Below are 24,155 nucleotides of genomic sequence, written 5' to 3' on the forward strand. Positions count from 1 at the left end.
CTTCTCCTTCCTTCAGTGGCTCCCTTTCTCCATCTCCCTTCGTCATGACTCATTCTCTCTGACCTGGTCTGACCAATTTTTTCAGTCTTAAGTTCAAAGGTACTCAAACGCACCTCGGGCAGCAGTGTCCTTTTGGAACACAAACAAGCATGCCGGACACACACAAACTCATATGTGCGCTCACACATACAGACACACACACACACATGACTGAATGTGTCCTCTTGCGGTTGTCCACTTGGTTCCTAACTTTGGGCAACTTGTGCTACCTGATAAACAGCAGTTTGAGTTTGAGTTGACTCAGTGATGACAGCTGCTCTGATGGCCCGCTCCTCTTGTCTCAGTCGCTCAAAGAGTCATTTGTTTCACTGTCTTTTTTACAAAGTGACGTGAGGGTGAATTTCAATAGCAATACATCATTATCTGATTAATTGTGACACTACCATAAATAATTGAAGCGCCATCCAGATGCCAGCCAGAGTGCGAGGATTTACTTAAGCCAGTGATGTCAGGAGGCCACGGCCTGTATCCTGGGATATTTTAATATTTGGGAGAAATACCATCATGTACAATAGATAGTTTTTAGTATCAAAACTGCGAAAGTAGATAATGAGAATGTTGGTATTCTGGACAGAGTATAATTAAGCTTCCGATCTCCATTTGTGAGCTAAGAAATCTATCTTGTCTGTAGATTAATGTAATACACAGGAGAATGGTATCAATCTTCTCTTGTAATTATCAATGTGAAAGTGAATACAGACATTTTTTCAAAGATGTCCTTTAAAGCATTATGTCAACCACATTTATGTTATGTCTTTCACTTTCTAGAATACGGTGATTTTTATCGTCCAATAAAATATGTATACTCCCCAATCAGGAGGTTATGTTTTGTCTGTGTTGAGTTTTTTTGTGGTTACAAACTCATTTTTTCAACATTGTGAGATTGGGCGTTCTGCAACATTTTCCTTGATTTATCAGGATAATTCATAGATCTTAATGAAGGGAACTGATAAAACTATGAGTGTGTGCAATGAGGTGCAGATCCAAATAAAAATCTGGAATTTCAATTAAGTTTCATAAGGTGACTGTTGGTCCTTGGCCGAGGTGTGCGCTCTGCTGAGTGCCATTGTGGTATATTCTGATTTCTTCCATGACACAAACTGCAGTTCACAAAGGGAAAAACAATATCTTTACCTGTTGAAGGCAATTTTCAGATAAGTCATTTTCTAGTGTCTAGAACTGGATGTGATAACTATCTAATTTTAAAACACCACACAGACGAGGCATCTGTAAATATGTTTTTGAACCAATAAAAACAAATTGTAGTCAGTACTTGAGACTGAAAAGATATTCATAGTGACTTCTTGTCTGTTTATCTCGACACCTAAGTGAGAAAGTTTGTTGGATACATCTACAGCATTGCATTAATGCACTAACTAAGATATTCATAATTATAAAAGTGCTGACAGCTGCACAGAGCTGACACAATAGCCTAAATAGGTGGAATGTTGTTGTCACATAAATTTAAATAGTGCCTTGTCTTTAAATATGCATTGCAGCTGTGTTGCTTATTATATGTTCGACAGAGGTGATGCTTGAGCTCTTATTCATCACTTTGTGCCTAATTGGATTAGATGAGATGCATAGTAATGACACTGAGCCCATATCTGCATGACTCTATTGCTTTCAACCACTTTGTCTCTCAGGAAACTCAGAGAGGAGGGTGCATGAAACATATCGAGTCATGCTAGAAGTCTATCAGAGACAGAGTGTTGTTGGGATGAGTTGGCCACCGAAACTGTTCTGCTGCATCCTGACTCTGTGAATAAGAAGGCAAGCAGAATCAGCTCAGGGGTAATGTGGTGTGATGGGGTAACAATCTCCTGTCGGTCCGTCTCTCTCTTTCCCCATGGTGGCCAGTGTAGTGTGATGAGCTTGGGCCTCCAGCAGCAAACCCCACTCAGACTCACTTCATTACTCCAACTCCATCTCCATCCGCCCTCCTATCAAATCACCCGGAGAGACTCTCGACGTGACACGCTGCTAACACATCGAAAGCCTCGCTTCAGAAAACGGGACATAAGCTTGCTCCAGCTGATAGAGCGAGTACACAAGTACGCAAACACATGCACACTCAAATATCAATAAAGGGCCTGATGTTAATTCACAAAAGAAAAACACACACACACACTGTCCTCCTCACTCACAGCACGCACTCATGCACCTTCAGTGTGTTCACAGAGAAAGAAGGCACTTGTGCTAACATTCACAGATGATACAAAAAAGATACAGCAGACAGGGTGGAGAGAGCAACTCTATTGCACCTATACAAAGCAACCTTTAGAGACACATTTTCCATTTTTCTATCTTCTTAGGGCCAAAGGCTCCTTTACTTTGGTGCTGACAAAGAATCTGAGCTTTAGAGTTCTGCGTGAAAGGCAAAGACCACAGAACATTTTTAAGAAACCGAACAAGAACGGTGTTTTCTTTTTTCAGACAATGACGGCTTAAAAACAGTAATTTAAAGTTTAGAGAGGTGTCCTGAGTGTTCAGACAATGGTGCTCCAAAACCAGGATGCAGCACATTTCATGGCGTCCAAGGGCTTTCCATTATACCTCGACGAAGCGCCACTCGCTGCTGAAATTACAGGCTGTCTAGCTCAACAGAGTTTTATGGTCATTTCAGCCACTCAGCCCCCAGGGAAGTGGCACGGAAGCCCCCACAGAGGTAGACTTCTTTCATCCAACCTGACACTTTAAACACAGTGATTTGGCTGAGCGCTGAGTGCCTGTCCATCCAGCTTGGCAGTAATAGAAAACTAATGGCTTTTTATATGGATTCTTATTCCTATCACTTGATGCCCATGACAAACAATGTGACTCAAATCAGATGAGTGTCAGTCTTGGAAACCATTTCCTTATGAAGGAGGAGAGGCAGCAGGGGGGAAAAAATGGTTATCAGACTCCCGAGTCCTCTAAGAGCTTCCTCTCTACATTAAAACTGCGGTCTATTGAGAGTCCTATCTGGTTTAGTGACTTCCCCTCTGTGCTCCGTCTACAAATATGACTTCTACGCATGATAATTTCTGTTTAATGTGAAATTATGGCTCTTCTCTCTTATCACTTGCATCAGTCTTCCATTTAGAAAGGCTTTAGAAAACCATATATCTCGTTCATCTGCAGAAAGCATTACAATAAGCATGACACAAAAGCTGCCGACATAATGGAAGTTACATGAAGCAAATGAGGAAAACAAAAGATGTTTCCCTCCGCTCTGCCCCGCAACGCTTTTACTCCTCGCGCCTTCCTTTTGTATGTCTGTTGTGTTAGGGTCTGACCTTATCTCTCCTCGTCTGTCCTCTCCTCTTCTCTGTCCTCTTCTGTCCTCTCCCCTGTCCCCTCCTATTACTGTCCTCCTGTCACTCTCGTACAAACTGATTTTCATTGCAGCCTCAAGTGTTGATTTGCAAACTCATGGTGAGGGAATTTGACCCTGGTTGGATCAATAGGACTCGACAGTCTTGTGTGTCCTTTTTGTCATTAGGTGTTGACTTTGGCTGCCACAGCAAACAATGTGCCTTGGCAAAGCTGATATTTTACCATTACTCTCTTTTGTCTCTGCATTGTGCAGCACGGCTCATTACATCATGACAAGTTTTATGAAAAGCCCAATAACAGCGCTGACCTTGTCAGTGGAGCGCTATGAATATATTCTAATAAAAGGTTATAACGTCTGCCAAGGAAATGTTTTTCTTCCGACTAAAATACACCTTTTTATTTTCTCACAAATTGTTCAGCTATGATGGCAATCTGCTCTGCCTTCCCATCGAAATTTCTGCTCTTGACCCTGAGACGTGTCTGTGTTGCCCCCTTAGTTGGAGGTGATTGCGCATTTAACCCTCAGCTATTTTCTCCTCACTGTCCCTTGACTGTGGCCTGCCTCTTTGGCAGCACCGTACTCATTGGGATTCCCAGTCAATACTGTAAAAGGGCAATGTGGACAGATGGCATTCAGTCAAAACACAAGGCAGTTTAGCTTTGCTGTCACATGACACAACCTTTCGCCCGCTTACTCAGCAGAGAATTGAAACCGGGACCAAAAAAATGTCAGCTGACAGATTCTCCCCTGCATTATTTAGAAGAAAATCCAAAGTTACAAGTATAGGGTCAAAACCCTGAATGTATCTGGAACGTGGAGGGTCAGTGGATGAAATTGCGGATGGAGCCGAAAAATATTTAGGACCCACAATAAGCCGATTCTCATATTCATGAAGTGATTGAGTTGTATTTACATTCTGCCAGGTGTCGGATTCAGTCCTTTATCTGTTTGTACATCGGCTCACTCAGACATTACATGGACTTTTTACATGGGAGCTGGCGGGCTATAATCCCTTTATAGTCCAGTTCATCTGATTAGGACATTTGTGCTCACTAATAAAGCTCCACAGGGTAACATCGCAGAGTAGTACTGGTGGCTGTTTACTGAGGTTTGTCCAAAAAGTTGCTAGATTTGTTTTTCTTTTTGAAAATAACTCACTAAAGGGGTCTTAAAAGTCAATAAATCTTGCCACCTCCTGAGGAAAGGTTAGTTCTCGCCAGTTCCTTTAGAAAAAGCAATGACCAATGGGGAAACGCCGAAAACTTGGTCAGTCACTCCAGTCTCCATTGAATGAACTTTTATACTCACATATAAAAATGCCGAAGCAAAAAAATCTCTGGTGCGTTCAGGTGGGGGGTGGCAAAGCAGGAGGCACCACGTCATCGAAATTCTGCTAGAAATGTTAACAGCACGCTACGCAGCTCAGTACATGACATATCACCAAAGGCTCTTTGTCGGCATCTCCCACGTTTGTCATGCAGCTTTTAAATCCTGAGATGTTTGTATTTTTTTGCATCAGTTTTTTCATCTGTCTGCATGTCAGAACCATCATCAACATGCCCACTCACTTTCGATGAATCCTCCAGAGGATCTCCTGCTATTTCTTCACATGGGCTCATTCAGACATTTTCATTCTGAGTTTTTATTAGGCATTTGCGTTCTCACATAGCGCCTCTCTCATGAAACTATCCAGAGTTTGGTTCATGTCTGAAAGCAGCTTCAGTCACAAACATCTGGGGACGGAGCTCTGGATTCTGGTTGGTCCAACTCAAAAAACAATCAACAACCTGAACTCGCAATTTAATCTAATCTGCCCACATTTTGTTTAATTTTGAAACACTTACTTATAGATGACTGCACTGTTCCCGGTTTGGTGACCAGAAAATTGGCTCGTAATCCATTGTTTCTCTTACTCATTGCTTTTGTTTCTGTCTGCACCACCCACTGCAGATGTCTTACATACACCCCCTACTGAATGTTATGTCACTGGGATGAATGCTAAATCAAGTGTGCCGCGCACATAACCCAGTACTGTCTGTTTGGTAATGGCTGAGTAGATTATTCAAGGTTATCTGAACTCCCTAAATACTCTGAGCAAGGCAAACAGCCGTCCCCCAGACAAAGTGTACACGTCAAACAAATGGATGAACGGTCCCTGAATAAATGACAGAGTTAGCAGCAGGCTGCAAAACAGTTATTACCAGTAATTATATAGCTATTAGTCCTATACCAAACTGTTCTGCGGGGAAGCTTTAAAGGAAGGCACATGCTGCAGCTTTCACTTTGACTCCTTAAGTACAAAGAGTAGTTCAGAGTGAGAATGATGAAGAGTGAACGGACAAGTCCTAACTGACACATTCGAAACCACACATCGACCATTCTTTAGATATGTCTGAAGCCGTATTGATAATGTGTGTATTAATAATAGATTCAGTACCATTGGAGGAAAGGATGGGGCCGAGTCGGTAATGACTGCAGCTTTCCGCTGTACCATGTTCCCTTAGAGATTACAGTTAGGAAAGTAAATGGGCATACACTAATCCATGCCTTGGAATTAAATGCACAACTCTTTAGTTTCAGTTGCTCTCAAAACTTCTCTTCCCATCTCACTTGCTCTTCTCTCACCCCATTTGCAAAAGTATGCCCAGTGAGCCACGCACATCTCCAACAAAGCCAACGCACGTAACATATGTGCGAGGAAAAGGTCAGGGACTGACACATGCTTTGCTTGCAAAACCAGAGATTAACGCGCCCAGAGAAGACACTTCAGTTTGATGGCTTGTATGAAAAGCAGGGAGACAGAAACAGAACCTTTAGTAGTCGTAACTGTTTTATGTGTGTGGGACTTTATGCTTCCGTCATGTAAGGGCCATTTTGGTAACACAAGATGATCATTCATTTGATCAGGCCTTGCTTCATCTGCAGGCTGTTGTCAGATTTATTCCTCTGCAGTAGGTGATTCAGCTGCATTTTCCAGTCGTCAGATCACATGTGATACACTTAATTTTTACCAGGCGGGTTGGTCACCAACACATAACCCACATATCCAGCTCGGTTGGTGATGACACCCTTGCAGTCGAGAATTGTATGCATGTTTTGTGAATGAGCACAGCGAAAGAGATACGTCTACCTGCAAGCCTGCCGAAGATGGGGTAAAATCTTTATGGATGTTTTACCAGCCGCCAAACTGGGTAGGATTTCTCCCGGTGCTGCTGATGGTCAGGCTGACAGACAGTCAGTGTGTTGATGACGAGAGACAAAGAGAGTTTGCCTCCTGTTCTTTTCAATGTCATTCGGGTTCCAACATTCAAATCTAAACAGCGGCTCCTGTGATTTAGTTAGCAGCATTATGGATGCAAACCTGTACATAAAAAATTCTCTAAATGCACACGCTGCACTCTTTGTCTCATAGGGAATGGAGGTTATTGATGATGGCATGGCGAAATTGACAGGTTATTAAGCGGGACAAATTTTTGGTCATTTCAGTTTTAAGAAGATGGCATCGCCCATTATCCCCCTCTATTGGTTTTTGATCTGCAATTTTACTGTTACAGTTACTTCTCACTCCTCTCATCTTAGAGAAAGATAAAATATGTAAATTGTATGCAGCATGAAATAACAAACAGGAAAATGTAAGGAAAATCTAATTAATACACATAAAAGTTGTGACATTTGCTTCTGATTGTTGACACCTCGTTCACATATACATATTTAATATAGGAGGTTGAATTTCCATTGTTACATACACATTATTATTACATCTTATTTTCTATTCACACTAAACATATTGAGCAATATATTTCTGAAGCAGCTTTTTTACCTTATCTAAGTCTGTGTTGCTCATTAAAGTTGCAGCTTGCCACAGAGAACTGACCATATGTGTGAACAGGTGGTTAGGGAGGAATTAGAGACCAAGGAATACATTAAGAGGCCTCATGTTCGCAGGACCGCGAAATTGCAAGTGTGCATGTGAGAGTGAAAATGAAAGTGAGAAAAACTGATGACAAAAGTGAAATATCATCCGGATTTCTATAAGCTTTGTCTGAGAGGCCACAGGGTGATGCCATCTGGGCACTTATTCTACTTATACTGTCCCCCCTTAGTGAAGGTTTGATTTCTCAGGTCCAAGAGAGTCGACTTTTGATTTAGGGCAGTGTGTATGTGTGTGTGTGTGTGTGTGTGTGTGTGTGTGTGTGTGTGTGTGTGTTTGTGTGTGTGTGTGTGTGTGTGTGTGTGTGAAGTGTGTGTGTGAAGTGTGGATCTGCTGAGAAAGAGTGCAGTACTCTGAGTTTTCTGTAAGCAAAGGCAGCCTGGTAGGCTACATCTCCTTAACTGGGTCAGGTTAAACCTGTACATTGATCGATTGTCTCTTAGCACCCAACTTTGAAAACCAGTGGCCAAAGAACTCAATCAAAAAGCACCCAGTGAGCCCAGAGACCAGGAGATATAAATCAAAGATACAAATGCTGCATTGATCCCACGGACAATCAATACAGTACATGTTTATTACTCAATGCTCTCTGGGTTCAGCTGCATGGGGCTTGTGCTGCACAAAACTGACATGGAGATGTATAGGGATTTTCTCTGCTTGCATGTTTATACATGGACACACACCTACTCAAACTATACCAACACAAAAATGGCAGATCTAAATATAGCCTATTGTCACAGTTTGGACTCAGCAGTCCCTAATGAATAGATGTTGGATCCATTGAAAAGATGGTGAGAACAGAGGAGTGGAGAAGCAGAGAGGATGATGAGAGGAGATGACAGGCAGAGGGAGGGAGGAGAGGGAGACGAGTGGAGACAAGAGGAAGAGGAGGAGATTAGAGGAGAGGATAGGAAGTGTATAGGAGAGGAGAGGAGAGGAGAGGAGAGGAGAGGAGAGGAGAGGAGGGGAGAGGAGAGGAGAGGAGAGGAGAGGAGAGGAGAGGAGAAGAAATGATGACATACAGAAAGAACAATATAATAACTGCAGCAGAAGAACTACCAGGTGTAAGGAAGAAGAGTTGCTCCATTTAACACTTGTTTTCTTTCCAACCACAGTCCCTAGATCTCCAGAGTATGTCAACAATTACCTGCACGCAGACTAAAAAGATAATGAAATCTTGCAGTGCAATATGCCACCTAAGCCCAAGCCAAAATTATATATTTGAAATCCTTTCAAATATTTATTTTTTCTTTGATTGTGCTCTCGACTATACACAGTCTCTAAAGCTGAATCCACAGCCAATCTGGCATCCTGCGTGCTCACAGTGTCTGTCCGAAAAGTAAATTCAAGGCAGTTTTACATTGAAAAGCAACAAACTGCTGGCCTTTTGAAGTTTGAAATAAATAAGAAATAGGTGACTGGACATTTAAATCTGTTGTGACTAGGCCGTGTTTGGAGCCCTGACCCGTTATTCATCGGAATGTGTTGCAGGGAGGGAGGCTTGTGTTTGAGATGGCCAGCAGAGTCTGCTGATCCATAACTGTGTGACCGAACCACTGACCTCCAACCTGCTGCAGTAGCTTTACGGCCCACATCGATTGTGTGACCATCCCTCGCTCCCCTCCCTCTCGGTCCATGTCTCATTATCTCTCCCTCCTTCTCTTCCTCTTCCTCTTCCTCTCTCTCTCTCTCTCTCCCGTCCCATGTGTTGAAATTAAAAGGGGTTCATACAAGCTGGGTATTCCCTGTTGGAGTAAGAGTCAGTCAAGCATCCCCAGGGCACTGAGACCTGCTTTTATCAATGCATCTCGGAGAACAGAGCCAGGGAAAGTTTCCCCTGGTGTTGAACTTGAGCGGTGCTGTGACTTGCGTGTTTAAAAAGTTAGGGGAGGGCTCTTTCTCGAGCTGTTCAATTGTGTTTATCACCGAGGTTGCACAAAACAAAACCCTAATCTGTGGACTTTGTCTCCATTAGCATGACAAATGAGCTTTAAATTCAATTTGCTTTTGTAACACACTGAAGGTCCAGAGTAAATTAAGAGAACAAGGGTGCTGGTTACTGCGATATCTCATAAATTATCCAATCAAATGAATTGGACAATCAGTGTTTCTTCCAGGGCCAGATAGAGGACAAGAAGGAATATGTCACATGGTGATGGCGGTGATTGCAGACACCTCTGGGCAGAATAACATCACCTGTCAGAGAGCAGCCTCAGTCCAGCACTGACTTTAATTAAGTTGTAGCGGCATTCGCTTGCATGGTGGCACTTATTCACCGGGGGCGAGTGCAGCGATGAAACACCGGGTTATTACAGTCACGTTCACGCTCGTTGTGGTTGTGTGTAGAGCGATTGTGTGTTTGCACGTGTGACTGCTTAATGGTTTCTGGCCTGTTGTTGCCCTGGCCAGCGAGTGTCCGTACTGTACAAGTGCATGCGCTCATCGAGCTGTTGACCTCAATGGGGCATTACAGAGCCACAGATAATGAGCTTCAACGTTCTATTTCATCAGGAGGAGCACAGCAGACACCTGAGGGTCTAAAGGTCAAAGAAAGCAGCTCAGCCTGAAAACAGATTACACAGTGCAGGCAAGCAGGTAATTATCAAGACAACCATAAATCGGAGGAGAGGCAATAGTTTCCCTACTTTAGCAGCGAAGTGGTTGGATTTAGGGTCGGTAGAGAGGAATTGGGTTTTCACCATTATGCTCAGCCTCAGAAGCTGCTCACCTCCATGGAAACAGGAGGAATGGGATGTACCACTGAAATACCAGTCACAGGGAAGTGGTGTGCTTAGCCTGATTTGAACTGGTGTCAATCATGCTACCTCCAACAGAAAAATTGGGTAATTAAAATAAAGCAAGTGAAACAAAATTATACAAAATGTTTTCACACTTACATGAATCCTTTGTCTGGCTATTAATCACATTGTGAAACCAGTGGCGATTCTAGAAAATTTTACATGGGGTGGCAGAAGGGTGGCAAGTTAAATTCAAGGGTGGCAAATCACACACACAAAGTCAAGTCAAGTATTTTTATTGTTGGAAACACACATGCCTGGTGTCTATATGTATTTATTTATACCAATCGCTAATGAAAACAGTTAACATATTTATAATTCGAAATTCCTCCCAGCCTTTATACCACATACACAATAGGGTCTATAGCATATAACCGAGTCATCCTCTCACATTTTAATGCAGCTGTATAGCGAGCTAGCTACTAGTCCTATCGACTTTTGCAAGCTAGCAATTAAATAAACGATGAAATTACAACGGAATTGTCTATCACATATGACCACCCATCACATTTTCTTGATTCAAGTTTCAGCTGTACTGTACCCTTTTTCATCACTGCAAGCGTAAAGTTGGCTTGTCTCCAGTTCTTTGGCTTTCAAACCGTTTCTGTCTTCATTTGAATGAAGCGGCAGATGCGCACGGTGAGAAGAGAGCAAATAGGATTCATGGACTCAACCATTTTACAGGGGAGGGGGGACATAAAGATTTTAGTTCTTAAACTTAAACAAGTTACCAATGAGATCAACAGCTTCAGTAGCAAAAAATATAATACCATTCAATAAATGTATATTGGAGACACTTCTAACAACCTGGGTGGCAAGTGGGGTGGCAAGCATTTTTTGGGGGGTGGCAGCTGCCACCCCTTGCCACCCCGGTAGTTTCGCCACTGTGTGAAACACATTATTAATATCAGTGCACGAGAACTGAGTCAAAGAATTGTATTGGTTTGTCTTGTCTGCCACAGCAACAGCCGCTAAATGATTTAAACCCACAAACTCTGTCCTGTCTCTGATTGTCACTGACTTGTATCAGCTGCCTAATCATCTGTTACACTGGGAAATGGAAAAAGTAGCCAAAAGTTTACCCTGCTGATAAGTCTCACATCATGAGTATTATTTTTAGCAGACAGCTTCCGAGGGTCTAACACTTGGTCGAACACCATTAGGCTCATAAATGAGCTTTTAAATGCTTAGAATTAATTCAAATGTCTCACATTTGTGTGCCGTTAGACTAATGAACGCAGTGCCTTTCTCCCCAGACTGCTTGGATGTGTTTTCTATCGAGAACCAGACGCAGCACGGTTCCAGGGGTAAAAAGATCCTGACAGCTGATCGGCCTGACACCGCAACTGCTGTGTTTCACCTGCTCTGGGCGGCACTCACACAAAGAAACATGTCACGGCTGGGTAGGTGTGAATTGAATCTGGCCGCTCGAATCCAATAGAGGCCCGATGCAGCCAGTGATCCACTAATGTTTTGTTCAGCTTAATTGAGCGTTGTCCGTTCAACTTAGCCTCACATCTTCATCCTGTGTCTAATAGCAGCAGCTTCCCTGAAACTCTAATTACTTTGCTGGCAAAGTTACAGCAGAGAAATAAAAACTTTTGGATGCCATGGGAGCAGCGCGATTTCCATCAAAACAGGGACTCTCTATAATGCACTAATACAATTTTCTTTCTCTAATATTTCCAAGACTTTAAGATGATAATAAATCTTCAGGTGTGGCTTGGCGTCGGCACAAAACTCTGTTGATCAAACCGACAAAACTGACATGAACAAACATAAAATGAATGTTTGCCCCACCGCTCCTCACACACAGCACACTTTCTCTTTCTCTGCACTTAACACCCTCTACCTCACCTGCAGAGGGAGTCCTGGCGGCAGACCCTGCGTAGCTCCAGGCAGTTGGGCTTCTCCTTGTCTTTGTAGGAGCAATCGGGCACGATGGTCTGCCTGCGTCGCTCAGCGCAGCCCACGGTCTGGCAGGGGCAGAAGAGCAGACGGTGGCTGAACTCGGCTGGCACGCGGTCCAGGAACATCCTCAGCGCTTTGTGGCAGCGCTTCTTGCTGCAGGTTTCGCCCTTGTTGGGGTCCTCCTTGCTGCAGGTCGCGATGTAGGAGGAGCGTTGCTTCTTGCAGCTGTTGTTGAGGTTGCAGGCCTTGGCCGCATCCAGGCAGTGGTTGCAGTTTCTTTCTGCGTCGGGACAGTGGAAACCTTTCGGTGCCACTGTGAGCATGCCTGACGTTGGATACAGAGAAGACAACTCAGTAACTTCAGTGAAATACGAGGGATAAGGGTTAGGTATCACTATGCACTTGAAATAGTCCGGTGGATTTCAGAGTCAGTGTTTAAGCAAACACAACCTGGATCAATTACATGACAGGGATAAAAAATCTTTTCAATGACGCTCAACATCACCAACCTTATGAAGCTTACAGTGGGCTCAGCTGCAGTGTGATCAACAAATAGAAAATAAATCCCTGTGCCTCGTCTGCCGTCTTGGGAATTCATTGCAAATGTTAAACATGAACAATGAAGGAGACTTTTCAATATCTTTTGTGCTTTTGTGTTTTCTCCGACCAACAGTGAGCCACTGGAGAGATGCCTGCAGCTAGTTCAAATCCACTCTAACTGAATTATTGATTCAGTCCGTTTCCGAGCATGAGTTAAATATGAATGAATTAGGCCGTGATTCCAAATTGGATGTTAATGCATGATTCATTTCCAGGTGATATTATGATGTGATTATCATAATATTAGTACATTTACAAGTTGTCATCCAATGTGTTCAATTTTACATAGATAAAATACACATTAGATTTAATCTAAGGTTTTTGTGATTTGACTTTCAATGAACTAAACAAGATATTTTGATTAGTCTAATGGACATAACGTACAGTACTGCAGGGAAATGCTGATGAGACAGCACATTGATGTGAATACTGGACAGTGGAAAACAACACTAAATACTGTATCATCTGCCCAAAACATGTTAAGCCGACGGATTTAACAAGAGTCCACGCTGTACTTCAAGTACAAGATTAAGTTGTCACATTTCTTTTGTGTGTAATCACAAACTGAGACAATGCAATTATCCCTTAGGCTGCACATCATGTTTGTGGAAATCTGATTGTGTGTTTTGTTGTCCTAAGATACTGCATGTAGCAGCAGCAGGAAAAAAAAACTTGCCCCTTTTCCAGAGATGTGTCGGCAATAAAGCAGGATCATGTTCAGTTGTGGTACTCCTCTCTTGTATTCAGGCTATATTAGCGAAGTTAACCTCCCTACCCTCCCTAGATAATGATATTTCAGAGGTCGTAGCGGCATGGTGACACGCTGCGAGATTCATCTCTTATTCAACGGAACCAATCTCACTCAGTGTCTATCAGACAGCCTGAAACAAGAAAGGACGATTTATTTTAAGGGGTTGAGGGTCCGCTAGAGATGCTGTACTGTTTCCAAATGGTGCATTGCCTCTTATCAATCGTAGAAATGGCCACACTTGAAACACATAGCAACAGAGGGGGACAATAACAAGCAAACTCCCCAAATCAATGATTTTGTGGTTTGAGATCACGCCGGATAAAACGAAACTCACTGCCACTGAACAATGGCAGAAGCAGAGCATCAAGAATTCATCATAGAGGGAAGAGAGCACACTTAATCAAGCTCTCCAGAAGGCTTTCGTTAAGCTATATCAAGGTTAAATGTAGCAGGCGCTCTGATAAACCAGCAGGGTGTTGAGAGACACGTCGAACAGATGTAGGTGCACCATTACCCCTGTTTATTCAAACTTTAAGAAAATTTAATGAACTTGCAACTTTTATAAGATGATTGTTTTATCAAATGAAACGGGAGGGTACAAACAGTCCATAACAGATGGGAGCGTTGGATCCTCAGTCCCGTTAATGTTAGTAAGTGAAAATGTACGCGACAGTAACAGACGACAAACCTTACAGACAATTAGCCAACTTTGTCAAGTACAGGAGCAGCTTGGTTGATCTGTGATTACAGCAAAGATCAAAAAGAGAGTAGTGACTTTGGGACTGGGCATGAAGAGGCCGCTGCAGGGCCAAAGTTTAAAATGAAGTGGGCCAAGCTTGGCTGCAACTGGCCCGAAAGAAGGGGCGGTGTAGTCCAGCTGGAGGAGAGGTTAGCAGGGCGGTTGTCCAGTAGTTCAGGCTACATTACATTGATGGATTGCAGTTCCTAAATCTCCCCTGGCCATCTGCAGGCTCTAATATGGGCCACTGGGGGGTCCAGGATGGAAAGAAAATAGGAGAAGGATGAGCTACTAAGATTTATCCGAGCAAGCGGGGCTGAAGCCGTTTTTTTTTAGGCTGCAGCGGAGGATGGGTTTTTACTACTTCTGATTGGGGAGCTGAGATTGAATTTGGTGCTCAACCCAAAAAGATGTCCTGGGGCGTACATAAGACACAAAGCCCGCGTGATGGCTCCGACGTGCTTGCACACGAGCGGGATGATAGCGAGAGCATGGAGGAGAGGAGGGAGGAAGCAAAGAGGTGGAGATGGGTGGAGAAATGTGCAGCACTGCATTACAGAGTTCTAATTGATTTTCCAAGTGCATTACAATGGAGGTTTTCAGCAAACATATTCCGCTATAATGCCAGGAGAGAGGGGTTGATAAGCTAATGATATTAGACGTATAAAAATGGATAAGGCTTTAAGAGGGGCGCGGAGACTAGTTGATTGCAGTGGCTGATCATGGCAGATAGAGAGACGGCATGAGAGGACACAGACTAACAGATTGAACAGACACTTACAGGGACATGCTGGAGAGCTTTCAATTAATCCAGACTAATTCAGGAAAGATGTGCGGCTCTTGCTTCGGAATAATTAAGCCAGCCCATCAGCAACGCAATCAACAGCTCTCGGCTTCACAATCGTCTGCACATATCTATTAACTTACCTGGCTGGCTGTTGTACCAATGAGCAAGTGAGGTATCGACCGACTGAATGACAGATAGACGAGTGGGTGCATTGATTGATTAATGGATTCTATAAACACGGAATAATCAGTGTCGTTACGTGCATGAAAAATCACAAATCATGCTCTTTTTTCTCTGGTGGCCCCAGAATAAATGTTGTGCAGGCGTTTTTTTTCTGTGTGCAACGTGACTTTCCATTAAGTTAATCAAGTCACCCAACAAATAAATTCACATCGGAGAATTAAATCGTCTCATGTTGTTTACTCACAACTGCCTGCGTGTGCACAGTTAAAAGTGGTCTCATAACATTTAGCTGATGTTCACAACAGTTGAAGCACTGTCGTTGCTTTCAGTGATCCTGCCGCTTGACTGTAAATAGGCTTTTAATAGGGCTCTCTGCTTTATGGCCGCCATAAATTAGACCCCACTGATAGCAATGTAGTGGATGTAACCATCTATTCTTTCCGCACTCATAGCACGCACGGGGGGAAGACAGAGGGACGGAAGGAAATGAAGAGAAAGAAGCGAGAGGGAAGCAGAAGGGGTATGATGTGAGATAGGAGACGCCTATAGTGAGACAGATGGAGAGAAACAGAGAGTTTCCTAAGACCTGTGTTCTCGTGAGAGAAAACACAGCAATAATGGAGAGGAATAATAAAAAGAGAAAGGGAGAGCTGAGGGAAGTGGACAAAGCACGTATGAATGAGGGGAAGCGGATAAAACGTTCACGTACACCGTATCTCGATTTTGATGCTCTTTTTTCCCAAAGAGTAAGGGATCCTATACTTCCCCTGTAATTGCTCTCCGTCAGCCTAATTTGAATTCTGCATTTCATATATCATCCCATACTCGTGGGACTTGTCGCTGCAGAGGGGAGTTCAGTCCAGGTTAGGAAGAGGTTCTTGGCTGCCGGTATGTTCTCAGTAATTAGGAAAGGTGCCAGAGTTTGGATTTAATACGGCCCTGGGTTAGTGTGCGAGAGCTTGTTAGGGAAGTCTTTAGTCTGGACCCTGAGGAGCATGTCAAGCATTCCCGTGTCAAAGGGCTCATCAGTCATTAGCTCTGTACTCTGTGTCGCAGCAAGGCCTCCAGAGGCGAAGAGGGGAGTGCTCAGGATCTACAGCATCCTCTCCCCGAGCCTGACTGAGTAAGTCAGATGTAGGCCTCTTCAGAGAGGAGGACCGGCACAGTTCACAAGGTCCTCTGTTCTCGGGGATCAGCGGAATTTTGGAATAATAGCTGGCATGCAGATGAGAGAGAACAAAGGGGAGATTGATATGACGAGAGATGACTAAATATTTGTATGTGAGAGTAAGGGTGGGTAAAGCCCTGTGAGAAAGACTAACCCTTATATTGCTGTGAACACATGCCTTAGCTGTTTGTGAGCATCCGCCCTTCAAGTTGTGATTCCTCGGGTGAAATTCAAAACCTGAGCATCTGCAGTTTTCCCCCTCGTGCACCCTGTCCATCTCCTTCAGCCATCACAGGCAATAATGCACAACATATTGAGATATAATCTATCTGAACTTACAAAACGTATTAATAACTAAATTCCTTCCAATCCATTGTCCTCCGGAACACTCCGGAACTCCGGAATACCTCACTCAGTTCCAAGGATACGATTTGTTGGAGGAAGAGAGCAGGGCAGTGAGGTCCTCCTCCACTGACCATAAGTGGTCAGTTGGAGCAAGCTGGAGACTGGTGTTGTAGACCATTGACTTATGGTCCCATCACAAATTGTCTACACCACCACCCTAAGACCTGACCTGTTGCTCTGGTCCAACACCCTATGTGTCGTCTTATTCCAAGAATTGACGGGAATCTTGGAAGGATGATGTTGATGACGTGAATTAGAGAAAGAGGCGTCAGTAACCGGAGATCTGAGGCAGAACAACGCGGCTGTTAAGCAAGGTTCTTTATTGCAACATCAACCATCATGTTGTTCAAAGAGAGAGGATTACACGAACAAGCCCTGTGCTCGACCATAAAAGAAACATCACAAACTGCAGAATGCTGCAGCCAATGGCTCTGGACCAGGAGGAGGACCCCAGCTGGGCCCAAGGATGTTAGGGACACACAACCAGGTCTGATCAGCCTGGTGGGCCTGCCTTAGCAGAGGTGGTCTTGTATTCTAAAGGGCAAGATCACCCGATGTCACTGAGGTACACAACTGAAAATGTCCCTCACAATGGATGGTGATCTGCTGGTGGTTGTCAACTTATTGTCAAAGTAGTGCGGGCTGTAGTGATATTCATTGTCCTCTCTTCTAAAATAACCTGCCCCCCTGATCATGACCAGCATGCAAGAAGCTGACCATACTAACAACCTGATACAAGAACAGTTACTCACTGCTGTATAATTCAAACTTGTTTGAAAAATGCTGACTATCACAAATAGAGGCTGTTAAGTGAGCTGCAAACAACCGCTCTCATTACTGACCCACAGAAAGACAATCTATGGCACGACTAAACTGATCAGAAAATTCACACTGAATAATGAAGCACTTAAACAAAGTAAGACAAATACACGCAGGCACAATCACTGACATATCCACAAAAACAATATTGTGCAAACGAGCAAACCAATAGATACAGCCAGGCTCCAAATAAGCAAAGAAAACTACTGTATGCATTCAAAGATAAAAGGTGGTGTTTGCCTAAGTAATAGTAATTATTATGAGGACAGTGTGAAAATGTCAAACTGTTCAGCAGCATGCTGAGCACGGCTCTTGCACTGGTCCTTTCCCCCCAGCGGAGGAAAGAGCTTTCTGGATTTAATTGGATGGTGGCACAATGAGCTGAGAGGTGAGCGGCTTAGTGCGGAGAGTTAGAAGGTCTAACTAAGAAACGTTACACTTAATTCCTGCAGGGAGCCCTGAATGAGGGACTCTATACGCTGCCCTCTGCTCCTAATAAGTTAATTAGCTCAGCGCTGGGTCAGGAGAACAGAATACATTTCACGTGGAACATATTAACAATTGCAGTCAGGCATATCTTTTCACGCCCGCCCTTGTACGTCAGCCGTCTGGGCTTTGATAAGGGTTTAGGTGCAATGTGAAGGTTGGATTCTCGCCCACATTCTTCATACATGATGTCTTATTGATTTGAACAGAGGGCTATTGACTCGTACAGCCGCTCAGTCCTGAGACGGAGAAGATAATGGTGATGCATTGTAACTGCAGCTCCACGAACACAGCCAGAATGCTCCGAGGTCCTGCACGCAGGTTAAGAATACTTCTTTTACTCGTGAATTGTTGGTTTGCACAGTCAAATTGCACTCTGAGGAGTATGGATGGGCTTTTCCTCCATTTTCAGATATGTTCCTGGACCCAATGATTCATTAACTGATTAACTGAGGAAATAATGAGCAGGTTAATGTAATAATTGCAGCCTTGAAGCTTTGTGCCCGCATCAAACAAACTTGCACCACATCAAGCAGCAAAGGTGATTAATTTTTTAAAATCTAACCAAACTTGGTGGAGCAGGGAGGTGCCTGTCATCGCAGGGTGTGGGACTGTAAACAAGACAAATGTGCCCTCCTGCAGCACCCTACCACACTTCATCTTTTGTTTGATTTTGTTAGAGTCCCACTAGTGTTTGCTCCAAATTGATTAGAACAGGGAAGCTATGCATTATTGCGTATTGTGCTCAGCTTTTACAGCAACTAAAGGGGTTCTGTGTAGAGAGCTGATCGTCAACAGATTTCCTCTGGGAAATACTCACTCAGCACAATTCGGCACGGTTTGATGATTAAGATTCTTCCAATGACAAAAAAAATAGAAATTACCTGCATGTGTTTTTCGTTTCACAAGCCTAAATGTTCCCCTTGTACCTGAGCTTAACGCCGTTAACGTTACAATTTGACTAAAGGGAGATGGTGCTAGTTGTATAAGTTTTTACTTTGGCCCAGATATTTTACACATGGACAAACAGGAGCAGGCTAATATACATAATTGTAACTTTCTTTTCGATAAGACTAGTGCCGTGCCTGTTATAAGCCTGCCTGTTTGGAATGGGCTGTTTGTACTGTGTTGATGCTGGTTGCAAGTGAAAACCGACTGCAGGACTAGGAGTAGATACCTTACTGCTATTTATTTATTTATGTTAAGTTGATTCAGCCATAATGCACTGGACTGGACCTATTGAAAAACCAAGAATATGCATCAGCAGGATTGTAAAAAGAACGGTGCTGTGCTGCTCATGTTTTTAAACAATTCTGACATTGTGGATTTAGTGTTGCTAAACAGCCATGTGAATTTCGATTAATGCATCTTTTATTTTGCTGCAAAAGTGTTTTTCATTCCGACGGTGTAACAGCTCAGATACTGATTATAATGGACTCAGTCTCTGAGAGGTTTATTTTTGTGGTTATTATTAAATCGTTCAACCTCCATTCACTTCTTGGTTGTTTTTCATAGACATAGGATCTCTTCCATTTCCAGTCAGCTGTCAGTGCTAACCTGTTCACATGTTTACCCTGTGTAACCTCTGCTCTCTCTCCTCTGTCATCTCCATCATCTATCTGATAACCATACTCTCTGCCCTGACACTGACAGGGTGACATGGTAATAGCCTGTTACAGGTTACAGGACCGAACAGCACACAGCGATTATCTGACTTCTGCATGGGTATCAGGAAATGTAATTGCAATTGTGTGTTGCTGTGAAGGGGTAGGGTCGACCCATTTCTCCATGTGATGTAGGGGTTCTGGCCAGCTAGCCCTTCAAGCACCTCTTCAACCGTCGAGTCTGCAGGACCCCCCTAAAAACCAAGGGGTAGACAGAAATTCCTGAATGCTTTACGAATGGACGGAGCAAATCAACACAGAATGTACTGCGGGTAAAATGCTCATAAAAAATGTTTTAATCCAGGGGATATGTTATTTTTATCGGGTAGCAAATGAAAACTTACCTGAATCGCTGTTACAAGCGTTCCAAGAAAATCGCTATTCATCCGTCAAAAATCAATAGATCGATCTGTCTCTGTCCTGCAGTTGTCAGATGTGTAACTGCTGTTAATATAATAATGTTGGTTTATACTGTGATTGTAATAACTGCTTGTTGGCTGCTGATTACGTAGCGAGTGGTGCTCCAATTCCTATGGGAGGATTTTCTAACCCTGTCCCTTGTGTCTCTGTTTGGGACAATCCTCGCAAAGGGCACTTCATATCTAAGGGTTAGGGCCAAGGGACAGGAATTTGGCCAGGGATCTGTGTACAGGCACAAAGAGGAAAACCTGTAAACATATGTAACTCAGTGCTCAAACATCTCACACTGTGTTACATTGGACGATTGAACCTGTTTTTACTCCTGTATCTGATTGGACGCTGAAAAATCAAATCACAAAGCAGAGTCCAATCACAGGGCAGGTGGTTGCGTTACCTTCATCTCTGCTGCAGGCCCTAAAAGCTTCCAGAGATTTTGAAGATGAACAACAGCGTGGGCTCTCCTACGATCAAGGTGGATTTGCATACATATAAAACACATTAAATGTTAACAAAATTATATTATCCATTGCATCATTACATATAATGAAGCCCAAATACATTGCAAAAGAGCCTGTTCCATCTTCGGTCTTCAAAATCATTTTATGAAAACCAGAACATCCTGCTGGCTTCTTCAACTTCCTGCTTTCCAATTAAATATTAATAAGACCATGTTGCTTTTGTGCCTCTGCAGGTGGTCTCCCCAGCACAAAACAAACTAACCCACCATCACCCTTCAGTGGTGAGAGGTGTGGCACGCGGAAGAAAAGGAACAGGGGGCTCAGGAGAGAGCCACCCCACTGCCATCACAGCAGAGAAATTGCTGAGGAAAAAGGGGCTGAGGAAAAAGGACACTGTAGTCAGCTCCCGATGCAACGGTGCTGAGCACTGAGGTGATGAAACACTGCTGATGCAGGTTCACAGCGTCAGCCGAGCCAGGGCGAGAAGAGCTGAACTCCTCCCGGTGTTTCTGACGAAGCTTCCTTAGCCTTACTGTCATCAGTGTTGCAGAAGAAAAGAGGAGGAAGAGAAGATATGCTATTGCCCTTTATTTAAGGGCAATCCCAGGGGGGGTTAAATCTGCTCATTTTCTGTTTGTGCGTATCTGTGTGGAGTGCATGCAAATTTTCAGTCTGAAGTTCTGCCAGCACTGTGCGGCTAAAACTACCCATTAGAGAGGCCTGTTTGAGATAGTTTTGCAGGTATCACTTGGGACAAGGCGGAAACAAAGACTCCATATGCTCTGTTTCATTTCGACTTCAGAGTGCTTATAGAGGAATAGAGTTCTTTTTTTCAGTTCTATCACAACTGCTGTCCCTTATCTTCCTCCCAGACAAAAACTTTTAAAAATAGGAGAGATTATTTTTCAATTTCCTACCTTTGCTCTTGGAGAGTATACATTCCCCTGTCCTCATCAACCGACCAGATATCATATACTCCCCGGGTCTCTATACAGTTTTTACTTTTATAGACGTGATTATGAATACTTTTAAATGGTTAAGTAAATGAAGTGAGAAGTGTTTCCATGAAACAACTGCGTAATTACTTATCTGTTTGCCTGCGGTTTCCTCTCGGCGCCACAATCAATTACTCAGACCTCAGAAATGATAAATAATGAGGAAAGCTCGCGGCTAAACAGATTTCAGAGTGCAAATTCAATATTTCACCTTGAAGAGACTGGAGGAAACAGTTGAGGAAAAATTGATACAATAATGACTCCCCTGTTATATCTTAATATGTAGGTGCACTGTGCTGCTCTGATTGTTTAAGCACGACTCAAGTACTCGTACACTGGTAGGCTGAACGTGAGCATCTGTAATTTTGATAATAATTACTTTTTTAGCTTTGATTATAATTACTTGATTAAAACTACATAATTACATCTCAAAATAAGTAAAGAGATGTCAATAACATTTTGGAAACTGTGGTCACCAGAGGGGAGCTTTTGTCCAATAAATGGCTTTGCTTATAACTACCTACACAAAGGAGGTCATGTTGTCTGCGTTAGTCTGTTAATTAGCAGGATAATGCAAAAAAAACTGATTATCACAGAGCACAGTGGAAGAAGGTGGTATGGGTCAGAGAAGAACCCCAAAATGTTGTGCCGATCTGATAGGGGGGCAAATGCAGGATCTTTTTTTTTCTTACTTTATTTAACAATGTAAGGTCTTTAATTTGGTGTTTTTCAACGTTTCCATTAATTAAAAAATGTATTAATAAAAAATAGACATGTTTAGGGGATTTAAATTCATGAGTGTTTGAAATTTGGTGCATATCTTCAAAAAATCGGGATGTGGTGAATTTTAAATGTGATTTCATCCCAGCCCGTCCACTCCGCTCTCATCTGCCAATCGGCTTGCTGCTCCCTCACTGGGAGCTAACCACTCAACATAATCACGACTCTTTACTGTTCTGGCTCCTCAATGGCGGAGCGAGTTCCCGGATGACATGAGGACAGCAGAAAGTCGACACCTCTTCTGCCGCAGACTAAAGACACATCTCTTCTGACTATGCCTTGAATAAAAAATTTAAATAAACGATATATATACTTACTGAGTAGCACTTATATGGCACCTACACATGGCACTGGCTTTCTTGAAGAAAATTGTTCCTGTTGTTCTGAGTTTGTTCCCTCATGGATGAATGCACTTATTGTAAGTCGCTTGGATAAAAGCACCAGCTGAATGTAATGTCATGTAATGTAATGTAATGTAATAAGGGGACTGTTGGAGAGATGTGCTCTACTGTGTGACATTCTAGTTTTCTTGTGAATAGTTGCATGTTCTTGAAGCTCTGTTGATATTAACTGCCATAACTGTTGATCTGTACAAGTCAACTCTGAGTGATTTGTAATACCTTAATTCATTTGGCAGAATAGCAACGTGATAAATGGCCACAACTCAGTGATCATGAGCCTCCAACACTTGAAAGTTTATCTTTGCACAAAGCCCCAATAAGATATAATCATAAATCAGCTTAATCGCCTACTTCAAATATTTTGGTGCAGATCACAAATCCAGATGCAACTTGTAAACATTCTCTATCTTTAAAACAACAACTTTTTGCGGATTGGGAAGCCCTGGCAGACGGATGCGCTCCATGTCCGAACCTGCACTTTAAATGACAAAATTGCAGATTGCCATCATCACTCAAATAATTCCAAAGTAATCAAAGCCTGCACACTATCGTATTTATTCTGGTACCCTCTTCTCCTTTCAACATGTCAAACAAGCGCATTTTCAAAAACAAGTGATACACTGCTGATTTCAAGCCAAGGGGATTATGTAAAAAGAGTGTCTTCCTTGAACCTCGCAGTGTTAAGACAAAACAAGATACATCAGCCAAGAGAGAAGGAAAATGTGCAGTCTTCAGTGTTGGTGGATTGCTTTGGGCTGAAAAGAGCAAAAAAAAGTGGTAGAGAACGTTCTGTGGAAATTTCTGTTTCGGCAGGATGAAAGAAAACTATTGAATCTTCAGGTGACTGTAGCCTGTGGCTCAGGCAATGGACGAGCGTCATCCCTGTGTCCAATCACACCTTTTGTAGGATTTGCTTCTCTGGACCGCATTAAACATTGTAGCTGTGGCCTATAATAAGATCTGCATTGATTAGTGATACGATGATGGTAATAACCAGTAAATGAAGGAGCGGCCTATAGCTCCCCTGCTGAGTGCTAGGCTGTGTGATTAGTAAACCGAAGAGGAAATCAAACTGAAAGCAAAATCAATACGTCGGGATAAAAAATGTGATTTAATACACTAAGACTGAATATGTTTTACCTCGCAAGCCCACAGCGACCATTATACGTAGCGGGCCACCGAGATCAACACTTCAGACAAATGCATTGTTTTTATTTTCATCCCAAAGGAACCTTCTTTTAATGTAAGATGAATATTTGCATCATTCTTCCCCTCGTATGATAAACTCCCTTGTTTTGAGTGAAGAGCAAACCGGCCATACCTGATGAGATGGAGGCCAAGCGGAATGCGTCGGGGTGTCGGTTTGCTGCCACAGGTTCATACGGAGACGAGTCTTCCGTGTCTCCACCTGAAACAGAGAGAGTGATAGGAAATGATTTATTGTCACTCGGCAAATACAGAAAGGAAATTCAGTCCATGA

General features: G+C 43.0%; 1 protein-coding gene across 1 annotated transcript in view; it reads right to left on the reverse strand.

Moving 5' to 3' along the window:
- Positions 1-24,155, reverse strand: part of LOC133947867 (GDNF family receptor alpha-2-like) — a 53,379-nt gene that overhangs the window by 14,940 nt on the left and 14,284 nt on the right. The window contains exons 3-4 of the mRNA XM_062382214.1: positions 23,997-24,083; positions 11,966-12,344 (exon numbers count right to left, since the gene is read on the reverse strand). Coding sequence (XP_062238198.1) covers positions 11,966-12,344; positions 23,997-24,083 — 466 coding nt within the window. The remainder of the gene's footprint in view (positions 1-11,965; positions 12,345-23,996; positions 24,084-24,155) is intronic.

Source organism: Platichthys flesus, chromosome 3, assembly GCF_949316205.1.
Source record: "Platichthys flesus chromosome 3, fPlaFle2.1, whole genome shotgun sequence".
NCBI lineage: Eukaryota > Metazoa > Chordata > Actinopteri > Pleuronectiformes > Pleuronectidae > Platichthys > Platichthys flesus.